The 18051-nt window shown below is 29.6% G+C and overlaps 1 protein-coding gene across 3 annotated transcripts; it reads right to left on the reverse strand.

Moving 5' to 3' along the window:
* Positions 1 to 584: 584 nt before the first annotated feature.
* LOC115709712 (uncharacterized) lies at positions 585 to 6441 on the reverse strand. Of its 3 annotated transcripts, XM_030637883.2 has the most exons (13): positions 5888 to 6441; positions 5520 to 5655; positions 5029 to 5165; positions 4619 to 4820; positions 4272 to 4510; positions 4040 to 4151; positions 3744 to 3894; positions 3448 to 3590; positions 3171 to 3337; positions 2788 to 3096; positions 2648 to 2703; positions 2279 to 2493; positions 585 to 2078 (listed from the first exon to the last, which is right to left on the reverse strand). In XM_030637883.2, exons 1-13 carry the CDS (start codon positions 6095 to 6097, stop codon positions 904 to 906), a joined length of 3252 nt encoding a protein of 1083 aa, XP_030493743.2. In that variant the 5' UTR covers positions 6098 to 6441; the 3' UTR covers positions 585 to 903. The 3 variants fall into 3 exon arrangements, with proteins under 3 accessions (XP_030493743.2, XP_030493744.2, XP_030493745.2); XM_030637884.2 differs by lacking the exons at positions 5520 to 5655; positions 5888 to 6441 and having other exon boundaries at positions 5025 to 5165; XM_030637885.2 differs by lacking the exons at positions 5520 to 5655; positions 5888 to 6441 and having other exon boundaries at positions 5021 to 5160.
* Between the last annotated feature and the right edge of the window lie 11610 nt (positions 6442 to 18051).

Below are 18051 nucleotides of genomic sequence, written 5' to 3' on the forward strand. Positions count from 1 at the left end.
CACCAGAATTAATGGTGGTTCTCTTTCTGGTTAAATTTTTGTTTTGGTTGTGTTGGATTGCTACGTGGTTGTGCGATGGTTGCGCAGTAGTTGCCCAGGAAGCATGGATCCTGGGTTGAAGGTGTGTATAAGTGGTATTTGTGTAATTTTTTTTATTTGGGTTGTACATTTATTTATTTGACCAGCTGAAAGTATTTTTGTAAGATTATTACTTTTTTTGTTAAAACTGGAAAACGCCCATAATTAAATACATTTTTAGTAAAAAAAATAATTTATTATGGAGTCTCTTAATCAAAACAGCTCTATTTAAAAGTTAGATTGTACCAACTTTAATTTTTAACTTTAGCTTTTTCATAAATTCTTCTAAGTTGTATTTTGAGTGCTTACCAAACACTCTTTTATCACAATTTTTTCAAAAAACAGATTTCAATTTTTTCAAAAACTGTACCAAATAGGTCCTAAGTAATACAATAACGATTTGCTAAAATTGATAAATTCAAAAAAATTTGTCAAGAAAAAATTTTAAGGACTATTTTACTAATCTGAGACAACATGTAAAAAAGGAAAAAAAAAAAAAAGGCTAATTGGAATTTGTTTTATTGCATAGACTAATAGAAGTTCTTTCAATGTGAGATATACAACATATAATGAACCAAGAATATGATGGTTTACTAGCTAGGCGAATCAATCTCATAATGCATAATCATAAATCAACAATGGTTATTCCTTATACAAGTCTCAATTTTGTACACCCCAACCTCACAATTATATCATCTGAGTCAACCATTCTTCGTAATAACTCCTCCAATGTCCATGGAACTGGTTGTGTCAGCTTAAATGTCTATAAAACCATGTTACTTGAAAACAACTATAGAGAGGGAATATGCTCTTTCTTCCTCCTCATCACTTGGATGAAAAAATAGCATCTAAATCTTTGTATAAAGATTTTGGTTTGGACTTATAATCTGAAGAGGAACTTACATTTGGACTACCACTCCTTTTGGTTCCCCAAATCTCACTCCATCTAGTTCGACTCGTTGAAGGGTCACTTCCAGTTCCATCTTTACTAAAGCTAGCTTTAGCCATTTCCCTCAATTGTTTCATCCATGGTTTTTCGGTTGAGCCTGAGCTCCTGCTTGAACTTTTAAATTCTCCAAGTGAAGGAGTAGTGAAATCAGATTCTCCTCTCCTGGGTTGTGAGAACTTATTTTCTAGTTTTTTGATCAATTTCTGTGGTGAGAATGGAAGTATGCAACCAATTGAAGCTATTTTCAAGCCTGTTATGAAAGATGTCTCAGCAGGGTCCAATATCATTGTCTGTCTGTATAAGGCATACCACTCACTGATTATCTGGGAAATATATCCAACTAGGAATAGTATAACCATGAATATCCCAACTTGAGTCTCATGGCTAGATGAAAGTTCATTCCCGAACAGGAACAAACAAGTAGCAAATAGGCCAACTTCACAGGCAACCGAGATTATCTCAACCAGTTGAACCTTTTTCTTGATAAATGGTTTCTTGAGAACTATGAAGAAAAGCTGAAAAGAGGTTATGCACAATAAGGTTAGTGATGGAGTTCTTGAAGACCAGGTCTCCATATAGATTCCGGCCATGATCGCTAGTGAAACTCGTTTCATAGATTCAAGCAATGTGTAGTATATTCTCAATATTCCGAACAGCTTTTGTATGAAAGGTGCTTCTGCATCTTCTGTTTCATCATCAGAAGCAATGATACTATCGTCATGCTTGTGAGGCAATGGAGTTCCCCCAGAAATCTGTGAGAGCATGTACTTTGGAGGGCCTCTTAGATCTTCAAATAGGGGGCCTAAGATGATCATGTAGAGTGAGTTTGATTGCCTTTTCCAAGTCCACTGACCCCTCTTGCCAGGACCAAGTGTAACTCGAATAAGTTCTTGATACCAATGGAATGTCTGGCCTTCTCGATGGACTTCCTTGTACTGAAGTAGCTTCCCAAATGTTATTCCAAACGAGAGAAATACGAGCAATGACAACAGCAGAAATGACACGACGCTTAACAATAGAATGCCAACTATAACCCCTGATAAATCCATTCCTTCAATGAACAAATCAAAATAAACATTAATGAGAATAATGGAGAGTCCTAAAACAAGTGAATTTATAAAATCTTATGTAGCTAATACATAGAAACAAGTGAATGAGTCTTAAAGCATTTTCCATTTTTGAACCACAATAGTCTATGAACAAGAAAAGCCAAAAGCTGAAGGGCATTGAAGCATGTAACAATGAAACTACCTTTAACTAGAGCAGCGGAAACCTCAGAAAGACAAGGAAGTGCTAGAATGATTAGAAATATCTCAAATCTTAGGAATGTGAGTGCTCCATAGCCCTTCTGATTTTCAGTACTCCTTTTCCTTATCTTCAGAATGAATATGAGTAAAACATGCAGAAATACTAAACCACCACCAATTAAAGCTAACCAGAACATGCTTCTATAGAAATTCTTCCACCTACAAAAAAAGATAAGTGTTATAGATAATGAAAGAAATTCTGAATTTGAGTGATCTTTTAAGCATAAACACTGATATTTTTGTGACTACATATTTCTTTAGTCTGTTATAGTGTATCTACATATATAAAGCAATAATTCCAAGAGTAACATACTCATTTGAGTCTTGAGGTTCTAAAAGATTTTCAGCTTCTGGTTTCATATTGGGGTTCTGCAATGACAAATGTACTCATCATTAATTTCCATTTCATACTAACAGAAGGTCAATAGGAACAAGAAAGGTTAGCATTTATACCTCAAAAAAGAATCTGTAGTCCATTGGCCCAAGAGGTAGCCCATACACTTGAGTAGTCATATTTGAATTATCTTTTTCTAGTTGCAGGCTTTGGAAACTTTCTGAGTCATAAATCTTGGAGATTAAGGAATCTGAGCCGGTAAAAGGACTAGAGCCCACCATTACAGGGCTGCTGTGCTCATTTTCCCAGGGGAGATCAAAATAGGGAATACTCCACTGTAAGCCTCTAGTAAATTCATAATACTCAACTGGCAACATAACCGCCAACCATCTAGAAAGTGCGAAAACCTGAATGTGGCAAGCAATTCTCTGAAAGAAAGAAAAAACATATATAAATTACTGATTTAGTTTCTATTTTAAAATTATAAGGTTCAGTATCATACAAATAGATTTCTTGCGGGATAAGTTGTCAAAGAAGATGGTCCTTTAAATGTCCAAAACTTTTGAAGGCTTGCAGTTGAAAAGGTGAGAATCCCAGCCACAACTGATGTTGCCAAAAATGAAGCAGTTACAAGTGCGGAAATCACAGAAGATCCCAGAGGTACTGAATCTGTACAACGTGTTCACACGTAAAACTTCCAAGAAGAGTAACATCCTGGCAATATCTATCTTGGTACAGTTATTATAGTGCTATCAAGTGAAGTCAAATAATATTCTTACAGTGCTTCACTTCAAGAACATTTGACCCCAGATTTTTGTTTCCAGCAACATCTTTAGTAACATTTTCGGGAACATTGACAGATACTACATCAGCACTTGGTCGTATGTCAATGATGTATGTGTTCCAATTTATTTTCTGAAAACTGGAGAATGCAAGAGAAAAAAATTATATAATAAATTTCTAGAAGGCACATCTGTCTACATTATCAAGAACATTGCTTACATAGCTAAATATACATGCAAATGGCTACAAAATAGAAGAAGAAATGAAGATTGGAAAAATGGAATATTCATGCCTTTTCACAAGCCCTCCAGTGACTGATACATGAGAGGAGTTGAAGCCAAAAACAGGTTTCATGAATATAATTGATACAGGTATGTTGTGTTCTTTTGTCCTTGTCTTTATAGTAGATGTTGTTCTCAACTTCACAGCAGGCCTATGACAATCTTGAGTTCATAGCACAACATTGAAATCAGGAATCTTATAATTTAAAATAAAATACATAAATTGTGTAACTATAGCCAATATCACTGTCAAGATATGAGTTCTTTACTTTCTTTTGTTTCTCGAAACAAAAGCAGCAATTTTTACCATAAAGGAATGTTACAGGTGAAATCGGAGAAACTGGAGTTCCTTGTCTGCTTATTATGATATCTGGGTTGATGCTCAATGTGACTATGGAATTGCTAGATACATCATCAACCTGAAAGAAATTTAACAGGTACACACTAAGGATTATAACTTAGTACACATTGGCACTAAGAGATTATAAGAATCAGCAAATACGCCATATACAAAAAAGTAAGAACTATGAAAAACTGACCATAAATCCAAATCTTTGATTCCCTATGTTCTTTCCATTTATAGGAAGGAGTGAGCCCTGGCTTATGTTCAAAGACCTTAGAACTTCTGTAGATGAATTCAGGACTGGTTGTGAGAAATACAGATACACTTTAAGGTGATTGAAATTATTTGTTGCCAGTACTGATCTAGTTTGACCATCAAGTTCAAGTAGCTGCTCTGGAATTCGAATCCTTATGTCGACAGATACATCTCTTCTGTCTGCACATAAACCCATCAAAAAAAGGGGAATTTGAATGAGAGACAATACTCTGCTGGAGAAAATGAAAATGAACCATACTTTCACATATCATGGACAAGCATACTCACCAAAATGAACAAAGAAAATCGAATTTGTTGTTCTAATGAATCTGTTTCCAGCAACATCAGTGCAGAAACTTTTATCCATTGCCAGAACAACTCTTCCAAATTCAATTTGAGATGACAAACTAACATCAAGAGAATATTTCAGGTTTGGTTGCAGAACATTAAGTGAACTTGGTATAACTTTGCCTGCGCCATAAACCAGCAGCTGCAGAAAGCATATGGAATTTACATTCATTTAATCAGCAGACACAATACTAATCATTACAGAACAATAACAAGTAAAAGTATTTATGAACATTATAAATCATAGTTATCTCACTTAGCAGTGAAGCAATTTCTATAATTCAAGTTCAAAAGAATTTTCGAAACCAACAATACAAAGAGTAATGAATCTGGGTTGGCCACCTACTCACGTTGCAGGCATTTGTAGACAAACATGTAAAACCTCCTTCACCAGTACAGGGTTCACTGAATGATATATTTACAGAAAAATTCAATGCATTTGTAAAAGAATTAGAGGTGGTAATAGATGCTGTAGGAGATACTGTATCTGCAAAAACAATAAGATGAAACACACATTGACTTAGCATCTTATGTTTACTCAAACTGTAATGAATGACTGCAAATATAGCAGCTGAAACTTAAGCTCATTGTAATATATTTATTTTCCCCAATTTTAGAGACTAATTGACTTATCCAAACTTCACTTGGGCAAAAGTTCCAATCTTACAATACCATTTAATTTGGGTTGACTAAGTGTGAATATAATAATATTCTTTTACCTCTTGAGCTAAAGCAGGGCAAAATACAAAGTTGGTAAATTTGGGGAAATGCATGTCTTAGTTTCATTTAGAAAACATAAATGTCTTCACCAAGCTTTGTTTTTTAAAGAAGGATTATTTACCAATTGTCCAGTTATAGCTAGCACAGCCAACTCCCTGAAGCCTATTGGTGCAGACTTCAAATGTATGAGTCCCATCCTGCAACCCCAAATATGAAACTTTTCTAGTTTCACAATTTGAGGCAATTCCACCATCCAGCTGCATGCATGGAAAAAAAGTTAATTGAATAATTAACCATCTGGTGTCTTAGTTTCTAACTAGCACAGAAAACAAAAGAAAAAATCTCAAAAGAAGAAAATTTAAAAAACCAGATGTAATAGACCAATATAGTTACTAAGAATCCACATAGCTATGATTGACACTGGAAACCTAGAAAAGATTATACTTTCACTCATATTTTACTCAGAACAAGATTGAAAAGAAAGCATACCCTGCATGTGTAGGTACAATCTCTACAGATGCTCCCATTTCCAACAAGGAAAACCTCAAATACAAAAGTTGCTGAGTTCAAATGTGAGAATGCATGAGGAGCTTTCAAGAACTTTACAGGGACCTCTGAACCATTGCATCGTTCTTCAAAGCACAGAAGTGAAAAAGCACAGAAAACTAAGACCAAATGAGAGTTTTTGAGCAAACCCATTAAGCCAAAAAAAAAAAAAATTAACCCACTAATCGAGTGTGAGACATGCAGAGCCAGACAGCTACTGCCAAAGGTTAAACATTTATGGGTTTTGTGTAAAAACAATGTTGAACAGAGAGAGAAGAAGAGATATTAATGAAGTATTAGAGATAGATAGTAGAAGAAAATATTAAATGGATGAGCTTTGGCCGTTTAGTGGTTCATGAAGTTTCAGTAACAGATAGAGATAGTAGTAGTGCGTATAAGACTTGGCTATGATATGTAGAAGAGCTTTCATGGAAAGATAAGAGAGAGAGAGAGAGAGAGAGAGAGAGAGAGAGAGTGAATTTATATTTTAACAAAGACAGATAGAGACAGGAAAGAAGAATCACTGGCGAGAAGAGCAGTACTGTCTTTGCAGTAGGGGCATTGTCACGGTTCAAATTATTGGAAATTTGGCTCCTTTTACTGCTGTGATAATTATTAGTTTATTATGGTATTTATATACTATCTTCACGTCAAAATAAACTTACCCCTCTCTCTATATCATAGTAAAGAATGTTACAATATAAGTTTTCTCAGCATCAAAGTCCAAACATAAGTGTATGTAATCAAAAAAATCATTAAAAAACTAATCTTTCGAACAATAAGAGCTAATAAAAGGTAGGCAATCTTTTAGACTTTTCTTATTAGCTATGTTTGTTATCTGGGCAATGAAATGATTAGATTGACCCACTACTAAGGCCAAATCCATTATATAAATAAACCCAGAAAACGTTTTTGTAAAGGTCCCACCATGAGTCTCTCTATGCCTTCTTATTACCAACTTTTGTTCAGGTTCTGATCTGATCTGATCTGAAGCTCCATTCATGTTCTCTTTTCTTAATTGATTTTGTCAGCAAAAAAAAGAGTAAAATTTTAATAAATAAATAAATCTCAAGGTTCTCCGTGCATGGACAGTTGCTAAGGAGGGTCGAATCGAAGACCATGTTTAGAGCTGTTTGAAATGATTTCATGGAAGGACCCCACTCACTCACTGATGATCTTGGACTCCAGCTAATCCAAGTTTTGCCATTTAAGATGATACACTATATGGATGGTATTTGCTTCTCTGTTCAGGAATGACAACATCAATAATTATGTTCTAATAATTGATCCAATATTATTTTTATATCAAAAATAAACACATTTATCACAAAATATTATTTTTTAAATTTTATCTCTCCTCTTCCTAAGATTTGAGAATTTCTTCTATAAAGACAATAACTCTCAAAATTGCCAAAATATACATAATTATTTTTTTATTTTATTTCTTTTTATGAAAAGTTAAATTGTTTTTCAATATTAGCAACACCTTATTTAATAGAGCATTGCTATTGTATGAAATAATATTTTATAATTAGTTAGCCCTTTTAATTTGTATTAAAGTAAAATAGGTAAGACTTAATATTAAATTGTACCAATAATAATATCACAAGAGTATTAAGGACGATAAGTGTCTTTTAACATTTCTCTATTTAATGATACCTCTATTTTTTTTTTGGAAAAATGATTTAAAATTTTAAATTGATTATTTGGCATAGACACTCTTTGAACAATTCATTGAAGATGCTATTATTTTTAAATTAATATTTTGAAGTTGAAATTTTTATTTCTCAAAGAGCTTATTTGATAGCTCATAAAGTTCTTAGGTGATGATGCACGAAGTCCACCTAAAGCAATCGCCTCACTTAAAATTAAGATCTTATGTAGTCTGAATAAAAAAAATTGGTTCTTATACAAATACTAATCTTGCCAAATATTATTAAATAAAATTATTTGATGCAATGGTAAAGATGTTTTTAAGAATTTAAGGAGGTCACACCTAAATTTTATTTTCAACTTGGATCTAACACCTACATTAAAATAAGTTTGGGACTAATTTATGAAGAAAAATATGTTAGAGACTAAAAAATGACAGTATTGGGTGTTGGATACCAATAATGTTCTTTAGCATAAGAAGGTTGTGTTATTATTAATTACAAAAACAAAAGCTTTATAGGAGACCAAAACGAGAAAAAGAATTTCAAAATCTTATTAACAAATGCTTTTTATTTCCAAAATATATTCTATACATAACATATCTTAGTAGTGCAATAATTGAAAAATCATTTCCAATTTTGTGTTCTTTATGTAAGAATATTTTTTATTTAAGGAAATCTATTTCTATATAAAGAAATAAATTTCTATTTAAGGAAATAAATAAATAATTGATTTTCTGATAAATGAATATTTTATATTCATTGAATCTGGACAAAATCAATTACGTAATATTCTATATATGGTCAGATTTCTATATTCATTACCTGATTTGATTTCTTGAATTAATTGTCATAATATTCTGACAATTAATGTGGCATAGATACTGATGGAGTATCCCACCTATAAATATAGGGTCTCGGTCCCCGAGCTCCTCACTCATTCTGTTCATAACAGCAAATTCCATCTAAAGAGAGTTGAGAGAGCGAGGAAGCCCGATTACCCATGGTAGTCAATTTCCTTTGCAGATCAAAGCTTATGTGGGTTTGAAGCTCAAGATTCAATGGCTGGAGGTATTTCGATCCTTAAGTTATATAGTGTATATATTTGTTTAATTCCGCATGTTATATACACTACATATATTTTATATTATACATATAAATTTCTATCAGTTGGTATCAGAGCGGTTTTTATCTCTGCCTTGATTTTAGTTTGAGTTTTATATATATATATATACTCGTATATACAGTGTTTATATATATATATTTAATTCAGTGTTGATATATATATTTATTTTCGTTGGGGTATATATTTATATATTCATATTCATTCAATCCCAATTATAAATATACATATATATTTTCATACATATATACTTGTTTATTCATTCAGTTCATATATATATATTCATATACATATATATATATATTTTCTTCATTTCATTACGTATATATGTTGTATATATATATATTATTTATATATCTAAATGCTATATACAAATATATACATATATACATTTCATGTTTATATATATACATACAGTATTTTTTATTTTTCTGTATATATATGTATATATTTATATATATATATTGTATATGTATTAATACATTCATATATTAATATAGATTGTTCTAAGCATGAAAATCCACTTTGAAAAAACAAAGAAATCTCAAAATTATTTTTCAGAAAATTTTGGTGATTTTTAAAGTCTTTGTTTTATGTATTTTCGATGCATAAAATCTATATGAATGTCTTAATTTTGCATTTAGATTCATTTGGAATTGATTTCATGATTTTTGGAAGTTTAAGGAAATTTTATTATGTCGTTTATGGCAGTGTATTTTTCAAAAAAAAAAAAAAAAGGGAAAAAAAAAATTTCGATTTTTTTTTTTATATATTTTTTATTTATTTGGAAATATAAATTATTCTCCTATTGTTAATTTAGTCAATAAATTGCATTCATTAATTTCCATTTTCATGGCTAAGAATATATTTATTTTTATTTTTCAGAAAATTTTGGTGATTTTTAAAGTCTTTGTTTTATGTATTTTCGATGCATAAAATCTATATGAATGTCTTAATTTTTGCATTTAGATTCATTTGGAATTGATTTCATGATTTTTGGAAGTTTAAGGAAATTTTATCATGTCGTTTATGGCAGTGTATTTTTCAAAAAAAAAAAAAAAAAGGGAAAAAATTTCGATTTTTTTTTATATATTTTTTATTTATTTGGAAATATAAATTATTCTCCTATTGTTAATTTAGTCAATAAATTACATTCATTAATTTCCATTTTTAATTTAATACATATATTTAGAATTAATATGTTATTTAGTATAAACTGAAAATGGAAATTTGTTTTAATATGGTAATTAATTACATGATTTATTTAGGCATGTAATAATTGTGCAATTTGTATAATTGTGCATTTAATTATTTATTACCAAATTTATGTAATTTATTGTTTAAATTAATAAAATTTGAAAAATCTGCCATTAAGTATAGTCTTTAATTTTGCATTTAATTCATTCCATATAATTAATTGTACTAATTTGTATAATTACCTTATTTATACAAATTAATTATTAGTATAAATATTTAAGATATTATATGGTCATAAATGCATAATTAATTATATATTATGGAATTAAGCATTTAATTTATTATCATACAATAATTGTATTAATTTGTATTTATTTGGCAAATTTATGTTTAATGCAATTAATTTAGATTTGTATGATTTAAATGCTATACATAAATTCCTTTTATAGTGCTAGATATATTTAGAAATATTCAAACATTAAGATAGGTTGAATATTTTATATAGCACATTAAGTTTCATAAAACTTCATAAAATATTCATAAAACTTCCTAAAATGAATAAAATATGAATAAAATGTAAGTAATTTTGTGGTTTGACATAAGAAAACATGAATTTGGGACAAATGCTCATATCTAGAACGGTTTTTAATGATCTTCGGACGACCACACTAGGAGCATTAATCTCAGTGATTGTCTACTATGTTAATAACGAAATTACTTTTAGGTAGAGCCCAATACCTAATGTCAAAGTGAAAATATAATTTTATATAATTAGGGAGTAGCCACAGCATCCTTATTTGTATAAAATTATATATTAATTAAAATTCACCTTAATGGACATAACTTGTAATTAATTATATAGGTATAATAATTTTACCCCACAGGGATTTTATTATATTTGTATAATTAATTAGGATAATATGTTAAATTAAATTCTCTTAATTTACCCCACAGGAGTTATGGGGATTTAATTTAATAGTGTTATCACAAATTTAATTAAAGATAGATAATAAACCTTCATTTTCCAAAACTAATTGTTTAATTAAATCTATCATAAAGTTCATGTAATTTTATTAAATTTAAAATTTAGCCCACAGGCAATTTTGGATTTAGTAAAATTTTAATCTTCAGTTTATACTTTGGTGTCTAGTGAACCACATAATTTTAAATAATTAGGGAGTAGCCACAGCATCCTTAATTATATAAAATTATATACATTAAGTGGATTAAGATCACATAATGGACATGAATTATGTGAACATAATAATCTTACCCTACAGGGATTTTATTATATTTACATAATTAATATATTAAATTAAATTCTCTTAATTTATCCCACAGGGAATTATGTAGATTTAATTTAATAATTTTATAATAAAGTATAAAATTTTGAAACATTTATAAATAATTAAGTGTTTCATACATTTCATTGAGATAGAAATATTAAACTTTAAGTTTTTCATAAATTGTGTAAATCTATCATAATCTACATCTAAATCTAATCTTATTAAATTAAAAATTTAGCCCACAGGCAATTTTTGTTTAATAAGATTTCATATTTAAGCATGTTTATTCATTGGTAAAAACATGATTCATTTAAACCTCAAAACTATATATGTAATTTTATTACATCACTATTCATAAATTTCTTCCATACTAGTAGAAAATTTCTTCCATAACAGTAGAAATTTTCAAAATTTATTCTGATAATTTCATCTAGCATATACAGTTTTTACTGTATAATTAAGAAAAATAAATCACACTTTATTATCACCAATAAATTTTAATTTATTGTGTATGAATTTATTCTAATATAGTTAATGTGATTATTAACACATAGTGGATTATTTTAGATTGTTATTCCACATTCATAATTTCTTGCAAGGTTTACAAATAAATCTAAGAAAGTCAGTAACTGTGAGCAAATCTTATCCACAGATAAGATAACTTCTCACATTTAGAAGTTTAAGGAACAAGCAATATAGTAGTGACTTTGTTTTAAAATTAGCAAAGATCTTTATGTTCCAAGATTCTATTGAAACTTGATTTAGACACATTTAGAGGTCTTTACTACAAATGATGTCACTCATAAAGATATGCAAATTCAATCTGACAATAAGAAATGTGTTTACATTCTCACTTGTTTTTTCACCAATAATATTCATTAGGCAACATTGAGAAACATAAAGATTTAAAAGAATATTCATTGCTAAGAAGTTCATTTTGAACTAAGAATCAATAACAAATGAGATTTACATTCTCACTTGTTTTTATAAAAGATTCTATTATAGACCTTGGCATTTGTTGCTTGTTTCAATTCATTAATCAATTCCAAACAGTGAACTAGAGAAGAAGGTATACAGCTGCCATAAAGATTTTTCTCTAATAGTGGTGAACATATGCAAGCTTAAGATGTCTACCTATAGATTAAAACAAACATCTCACAAATTGGTATTATATCATCTTTTCCTTTAGGTTTGAAAAGAGAATTATGGAAATAATTATATACCAGAAGGTTAGTGGGAGTAATATTTGTTTTATACGTAGACAATATGTTACTTGCAAATGATGATAAAAGTTTTCTATATAAGTTGAAATAATTCATATCTCAAATTATTATTTTGAGATAAGGAATATAAATAATATATATATATTTAATTAATTAGAGAGTAGCCACAGCATCTCTGATTAAATAAAATTATGTATTATTCATCTGATATAACTTTTATCTTTAAGTGTGATAAATTCAACTCGAACCAAAGATTCGAAAAATGATCTGGAGTGAGAATAAATTAAGAACATTCATTTGCTTCTATTTTAGAAGCCTAATGTATGCCTAAGAGTCTGAATAAGACTTTGCATTACATTTATTTCAGGATCGTTAAGTAGTATCAGAATAACTAAAGTTAAGACCACTTTATTTTTCATACAAAGTGATGAGGTATCTTTAAGATACTAAAAATTATATTCATACATATTTTAAGATGAATTGACCATCTGGAAATATAGTTAACCAATTAGATTCTAACGTACTTCACTGGTTGTATTGATTCACGTAAATCAATATTTTATTACGACCTTAAGATTACCAGTAAGTTATATTGTAGAGAATCTTGATTGCTATTTCCACTATAGAAGTCAGATTCATTTATTGTTTTGAGGATACATCTCGTATGATGTATTATAGAGTTTCATAGTAGGCACAGAGTTCGAATTACAGTTTCATTAGGCCATTAAGAAAATTTTGCGATAAATTCAGCTACAATATTTATGGCTAATAACTCTAAGAGTACTGGTCGAAGCTAGCATATCGACATTAAGTATTTAGCCATAAAAAGGCGTGATAAGTGGTCATTAATCACGCAAACTGAATTGGGTCATCGCATAGATCCTTGACTAAAGGCATGCCGCAACACAAATTCAAGGATCATAAAGTAAAGATGGGATTCAGTTAACCCATGTGCAGTTTTTTTATTTGTACAACCAAAAATTATTTAATGAAACTCTAATTTCGATATTTTCTCATATTTATGTGCACCTTAATTTCATCTGAGAAAATTATCGTAAGAGGACCTGAATAAACATAAGGGTTAGGGTTTATTCACTTAAGTACATTGCCACATAAAGTACATTGTTATATAATAAATATATCGTAATACACGGAAGATAATACTCGACTTATAATGAGGACATGTCGCTATGATTCGTATGTTTATTATATAATGAGGAACGTTTGGGTTTGAATGTTTTAGTCTAAATGCTGACCAAGTGGGAGAATGTAAGAATATTTTTTATTTAAGGAAATCTATTTCTATATAAAGAAATAAATTTCTATTTAAGGAAATAAATAAATAATTGATTTTCTGATAAATGAATATTTTATATTCATTGAATCTGGACAAAATCAATTACGTAATATTCTATATATGGTCAGATTTCTATATTCATTACCTGATTTGATTTCTTGAATTAATTGTCATAATATTCTGACAATTAATGTGGCATAGATACTGATGGAGTATCCCACCTATAAATATAGGGTCTCGGTCCCCGAGCTCCTCACTCATTCTGTTCATAACAGCAAATTCCATCTAAAGAGAGTTGAGAGAGCGAGGAAGCCCGATTACCCATGGTAGTCAATTTCCTTTGCAGATCAAAGCTTATGTGGGTTTGAAGCTCAAGATTCAATGGCTGGAGGTATTTCGATCCTTAAGTTATATAGTGTATATATTTGTTTAATTCCGCATGTTATATACACTACATATATTTTATATTATACATATAAATTTCTATCACTTTAAACATTGCTTAAAGTCATATGCCTTTATGGGACCATTAATTAGTATCATCATTCATTGACAATCCAAACAAATAGAGACAGACAAGCTTTTCAGGTCTTACTATTGGTAGTTTTGGCCCCACAAAGGTGTAAAACCTTTGTGGCTTACTTGGTGATAAATGGTCTTGGAAACTCAACCTCAAAAACATTATCTCTCAAAGAGGTTTTTTGGCCAAAGAAGAAAATAATAGCAAATTATCTATAAAGAAATGCACACCAACATAATTTTTATATATCTATATCGATTTGTATGCATATATTCAGAATAGTGAGAGGTGGTGAGGCCAAAAAATCCAAGACTATGGACTTGTAATTGGTTAGTGGAAATTAAATCATCCAATCTAATAATAACCGATCGATCCAATTACAACCGACCGCCAAACATCAGATATCTAATTGTGATCGGATCGGATTTGATGTTATTTTTAATATCCAATTGGATCGGATCGGATGTTGGATAGGGTGTCCAAAAATCTAATACATTCAACATCTAATCGAATTAATTAGTATTTTCATTTAGATTGGATGAGTAATTAGATTTTATATGGTTATACGTAAAATATATATATATAAAAATTAACATTAAAATTTTACTTTTTTTTTATTGGATGGATCCAATCCAATCCAATAGATACTAGACCTAAAATATTAGATAGATCCAATTCGATCCAAAAAATACTAAGTCTAAAATATTGAATAAACCTAAATTAAACTAATAAATATATATAAAATACATCCAATAGATAGAACTGATCTAATCCAATATTCAATAGATGTTGAATTGATTGGATGACTGAAATTAATTGGATCGGATCGGATAGTAAAATCTAACATCCAATATATAATTAGATTGGATCTGAATAGGCCTAAAAATATTGGATGTAATCTAATGAATATCCTTGGAATAGTAATACATTCAGTGCCAAAAACAAAGAGGGCCAACCTATAAAGAGAATTTTAAATTAGGTCCATTGTCAGGGTTCCAATGTCATTTTCAATCTTTCGTAAGCCATTATACTAATGCCAAGGGTGGTTATTTGTTCTGAACCTACATAACCTCAAGCCAAAATCACCTAAGACAAGGACAACCTCAACCAACATGCATTAACTTCTCATATGTTTTAGTTATAAACTCTTCAGTTCATAGTAAGTGGGTCCTTCATTAAGTTTTCAAGTCTTGTGAGATATTGTGTTTCATTTATTAATGTGCTTTCATTAAGAATAAGAACATGAAGAGAGATCATTGCTTCTTTAGATTATTATGTGCATTTTAAATAAAAAGCACATATAGAACATAGCCAGTCCCATGTTTTAGGGGTTTTTTTTTTTCTCATAATAATCAATGCATAGACCAAAATTAAGGGATTATGAACAATGCTCATCAACGGACTAAAGACAATCCCCAAAAACATGTTTTGGTGTTTTTAATAAGCTCTTCTTAAAAGGAGTACCCAAAAACATTGTCACATAACATAAATATATTATTTTCTGGCCTCTAGAACCAAAACCCAAGGAGGCAATCACAAAATGAGAGGAAGTAGCCACCAAAACAGAAGAGCTCTTATTAGTTCCTTTCTATGGAATGGTTCCTCTATGAGCCATTAAGCTCCATAATGCATAACAACAAAAGGGTGGGGCTTGGCTTGTGTTGAGAATTATTTAGTTCCATCTCAAAATTAATTGGTGATGAGTGGAGTAACTCATATTCTTATGTATAGCTAGATACTTTTACATTTAATTCGACAATATTATGCAATAACTTGTTTATCTAAACCCATCATCAAACTTCATAAAGGCCTTGAAATTGAGTAGTAGTAAACAAAACTAACGCTATCAAGTATCAAACATCTTATTCGAAAACACAAACAGTAAAACAGTTATGGAAAGTAAAATATATGGATTTGAGTCATGCAAGATATTTTCAAACATTCTTTATTTTTTCTTTTTATTTTTGATAGCCGATTCTTTCTGACTGTTGCTCCATAGATATTATCAGAAAAAAAAAAAAAAAAAAAAAAAAATCAATTTTCAGACCAAGTAGTAATAAGAAAACGATAAAAGCGCACCAAAACAGTTTATAAAAAAAAAAAAGAAAAAAAAAAAAAAAAAGTCGAATTTGTATATGGGATTTTAAAAAAATCTTTCAAATATATGACAGGTTTTTTGTTAGGTCACATTTTATGGCATTTTATACTTTTTGGGCTTTTGTATATGGATGGATTTTTAGAGAAAATTATAGGGAATTTTACAAAAATACTGTTTTTGGACCAAAACTTTACAATTATACTGGGACACGGCAAAAATAACATTTTTACTGCCCCAGCCCAATTTCATTACTTTTGTACTGCCCAAGCCCAACAGCATAACATTTATACTGTGTGTGTGGGGAAACAACCTTCTTCGTGTGTGGGGAGACGCCGGAGACGGAAATCACCAAGAAAAAACCATTAAAACCGGCAAGAATAAACAAAAGCAGTAAAATCGACGTCAATAAATAATCATGGCAAAACAACAGTAAAACAACACTAAAACAATCAAACAAAACAAAAGAAAAAAATGATTAAAAAAAACAAACAATCTGCTGCACAACCTCAACACCAGATGCAAAATCAACTATATTTGCAAGTCTATTCCTAGAAAATTATAAAAAAAAAAAACTACTAAAACAACACTGAAACAACACAAAAATAAATGAAGCAAATATAACTACTTAGAAAAATATAAAAGAAACACACACCTCAAAACTCTCTTGTGAGTGAGCTCGTCAAATATATTTATAGGAGAACCAAAAGAAAAAAACCACAAAAATAGCCAAAGAGAACGAAGAAGAAATGTATTTATAGCCTCCATCTTCCACACTCACAGACATAACCATCACAACAACACGAGAACACCCAGAAAATACCTATTAATTCAAATAAATAAATCATGAAAAACAACAGTAAAACAATACTAAAACAATACTAAAACAAAAAAAACAATAAAAAAAAATGATCAAAAATTAACTATGTTGTGCACATCCTCAATACTAAATGCACTATATTTGCAAGAAAAGTTCTAGAAAATTAGAACAAAAAAAAACCACACTAAATCTTATATTTTAAAAAAAAAAAACATAACTAAGAACTTCAAAAAATTAAAAAAAAAAAAAAAGAAGAAGAAGAAAAGAAAAGAAGATGAAGAAGAAGAACTAAGAACTATCACCTTCATGGTCTTCCTTCCCCTCATCATCTCAGCCATGAATTATCTCATCATCTCAGATGGTGTTCTAAGTTTCTTTCTTTTCCTTCAATATAATTTTTTTTTTGAATGGTTCCTTCAATATAATTAAGTATATATAATAGTAGAGTTGGACATCATATATATATGTTGATAGGAGAGGAGATGTACGTGGCAAGCATGCATGAATGTTATGATGTTATAACATATTAATTTTCAAATTTTAAATGCAAACAAAAAAACTATAAAAATGATTAAAATGCTTGTCACTTTTGTCACATCCCACATCCAATCAACTTTTCTAATAAAACAAAAAAAACTTTAAATATTGATGTGAGAAAATCTTATAGAGATATGTACACAAAAAAGTCTATATTGTTGATTCAAAAAAAAAAAAAAAAAAAAAGTTGGCAGCCGGGAAAAAAAAGAAAAAACAGTACAAAAGTTATTTTTGGAGTGTAACAGTATAAAAGAAAGAAAATGGGAAAACACAGTAAACTGTGTAAATTTCCCAAATTATATGGTATACCCACTTTATTTTATTTGTTTTAATTTTTATTTCTATTTTTATATCTTT

This window comes from Cannabis sativa, chromosome 3 (assembly GCF_029168945.1).
Source record: "Cannabis sativa cultivar Pink pepper isolate KNU-18-1 chromosome 3, ASM2916894v1, whole genome shotgun sequence".
NCBI classification, from domain to species: Eukaryota; Viridiplantae; Streptophyta; class Magnoliopsida; order Rosales; family Cannabaceae; genus Cannabis; species Cannabis sativa.

Coding starts and splice junctions, on each gene's coding strand:
- LOC115709712 (XM_030637883.2), bottom strand. CDS start 6,097: ATGGGTTTGCTCAAAAACTCTCATTTGGTCTTAGTTTTCTGTGCTTTT. Junction 3,895..4,039: donor ACCTGTAACATTCCTTTATG/GTAAAAATTGCT, acceptor TATGAACTCAAG/ATTGTCATAGGCCTGCTGTG. Junction 2,704..2,787: donor ACTACAGATTCTTTTTTGAG/GTATAAATGCTA, acceptor TTGTCATTGCAG/AACCCCAATATGAAACCAGA.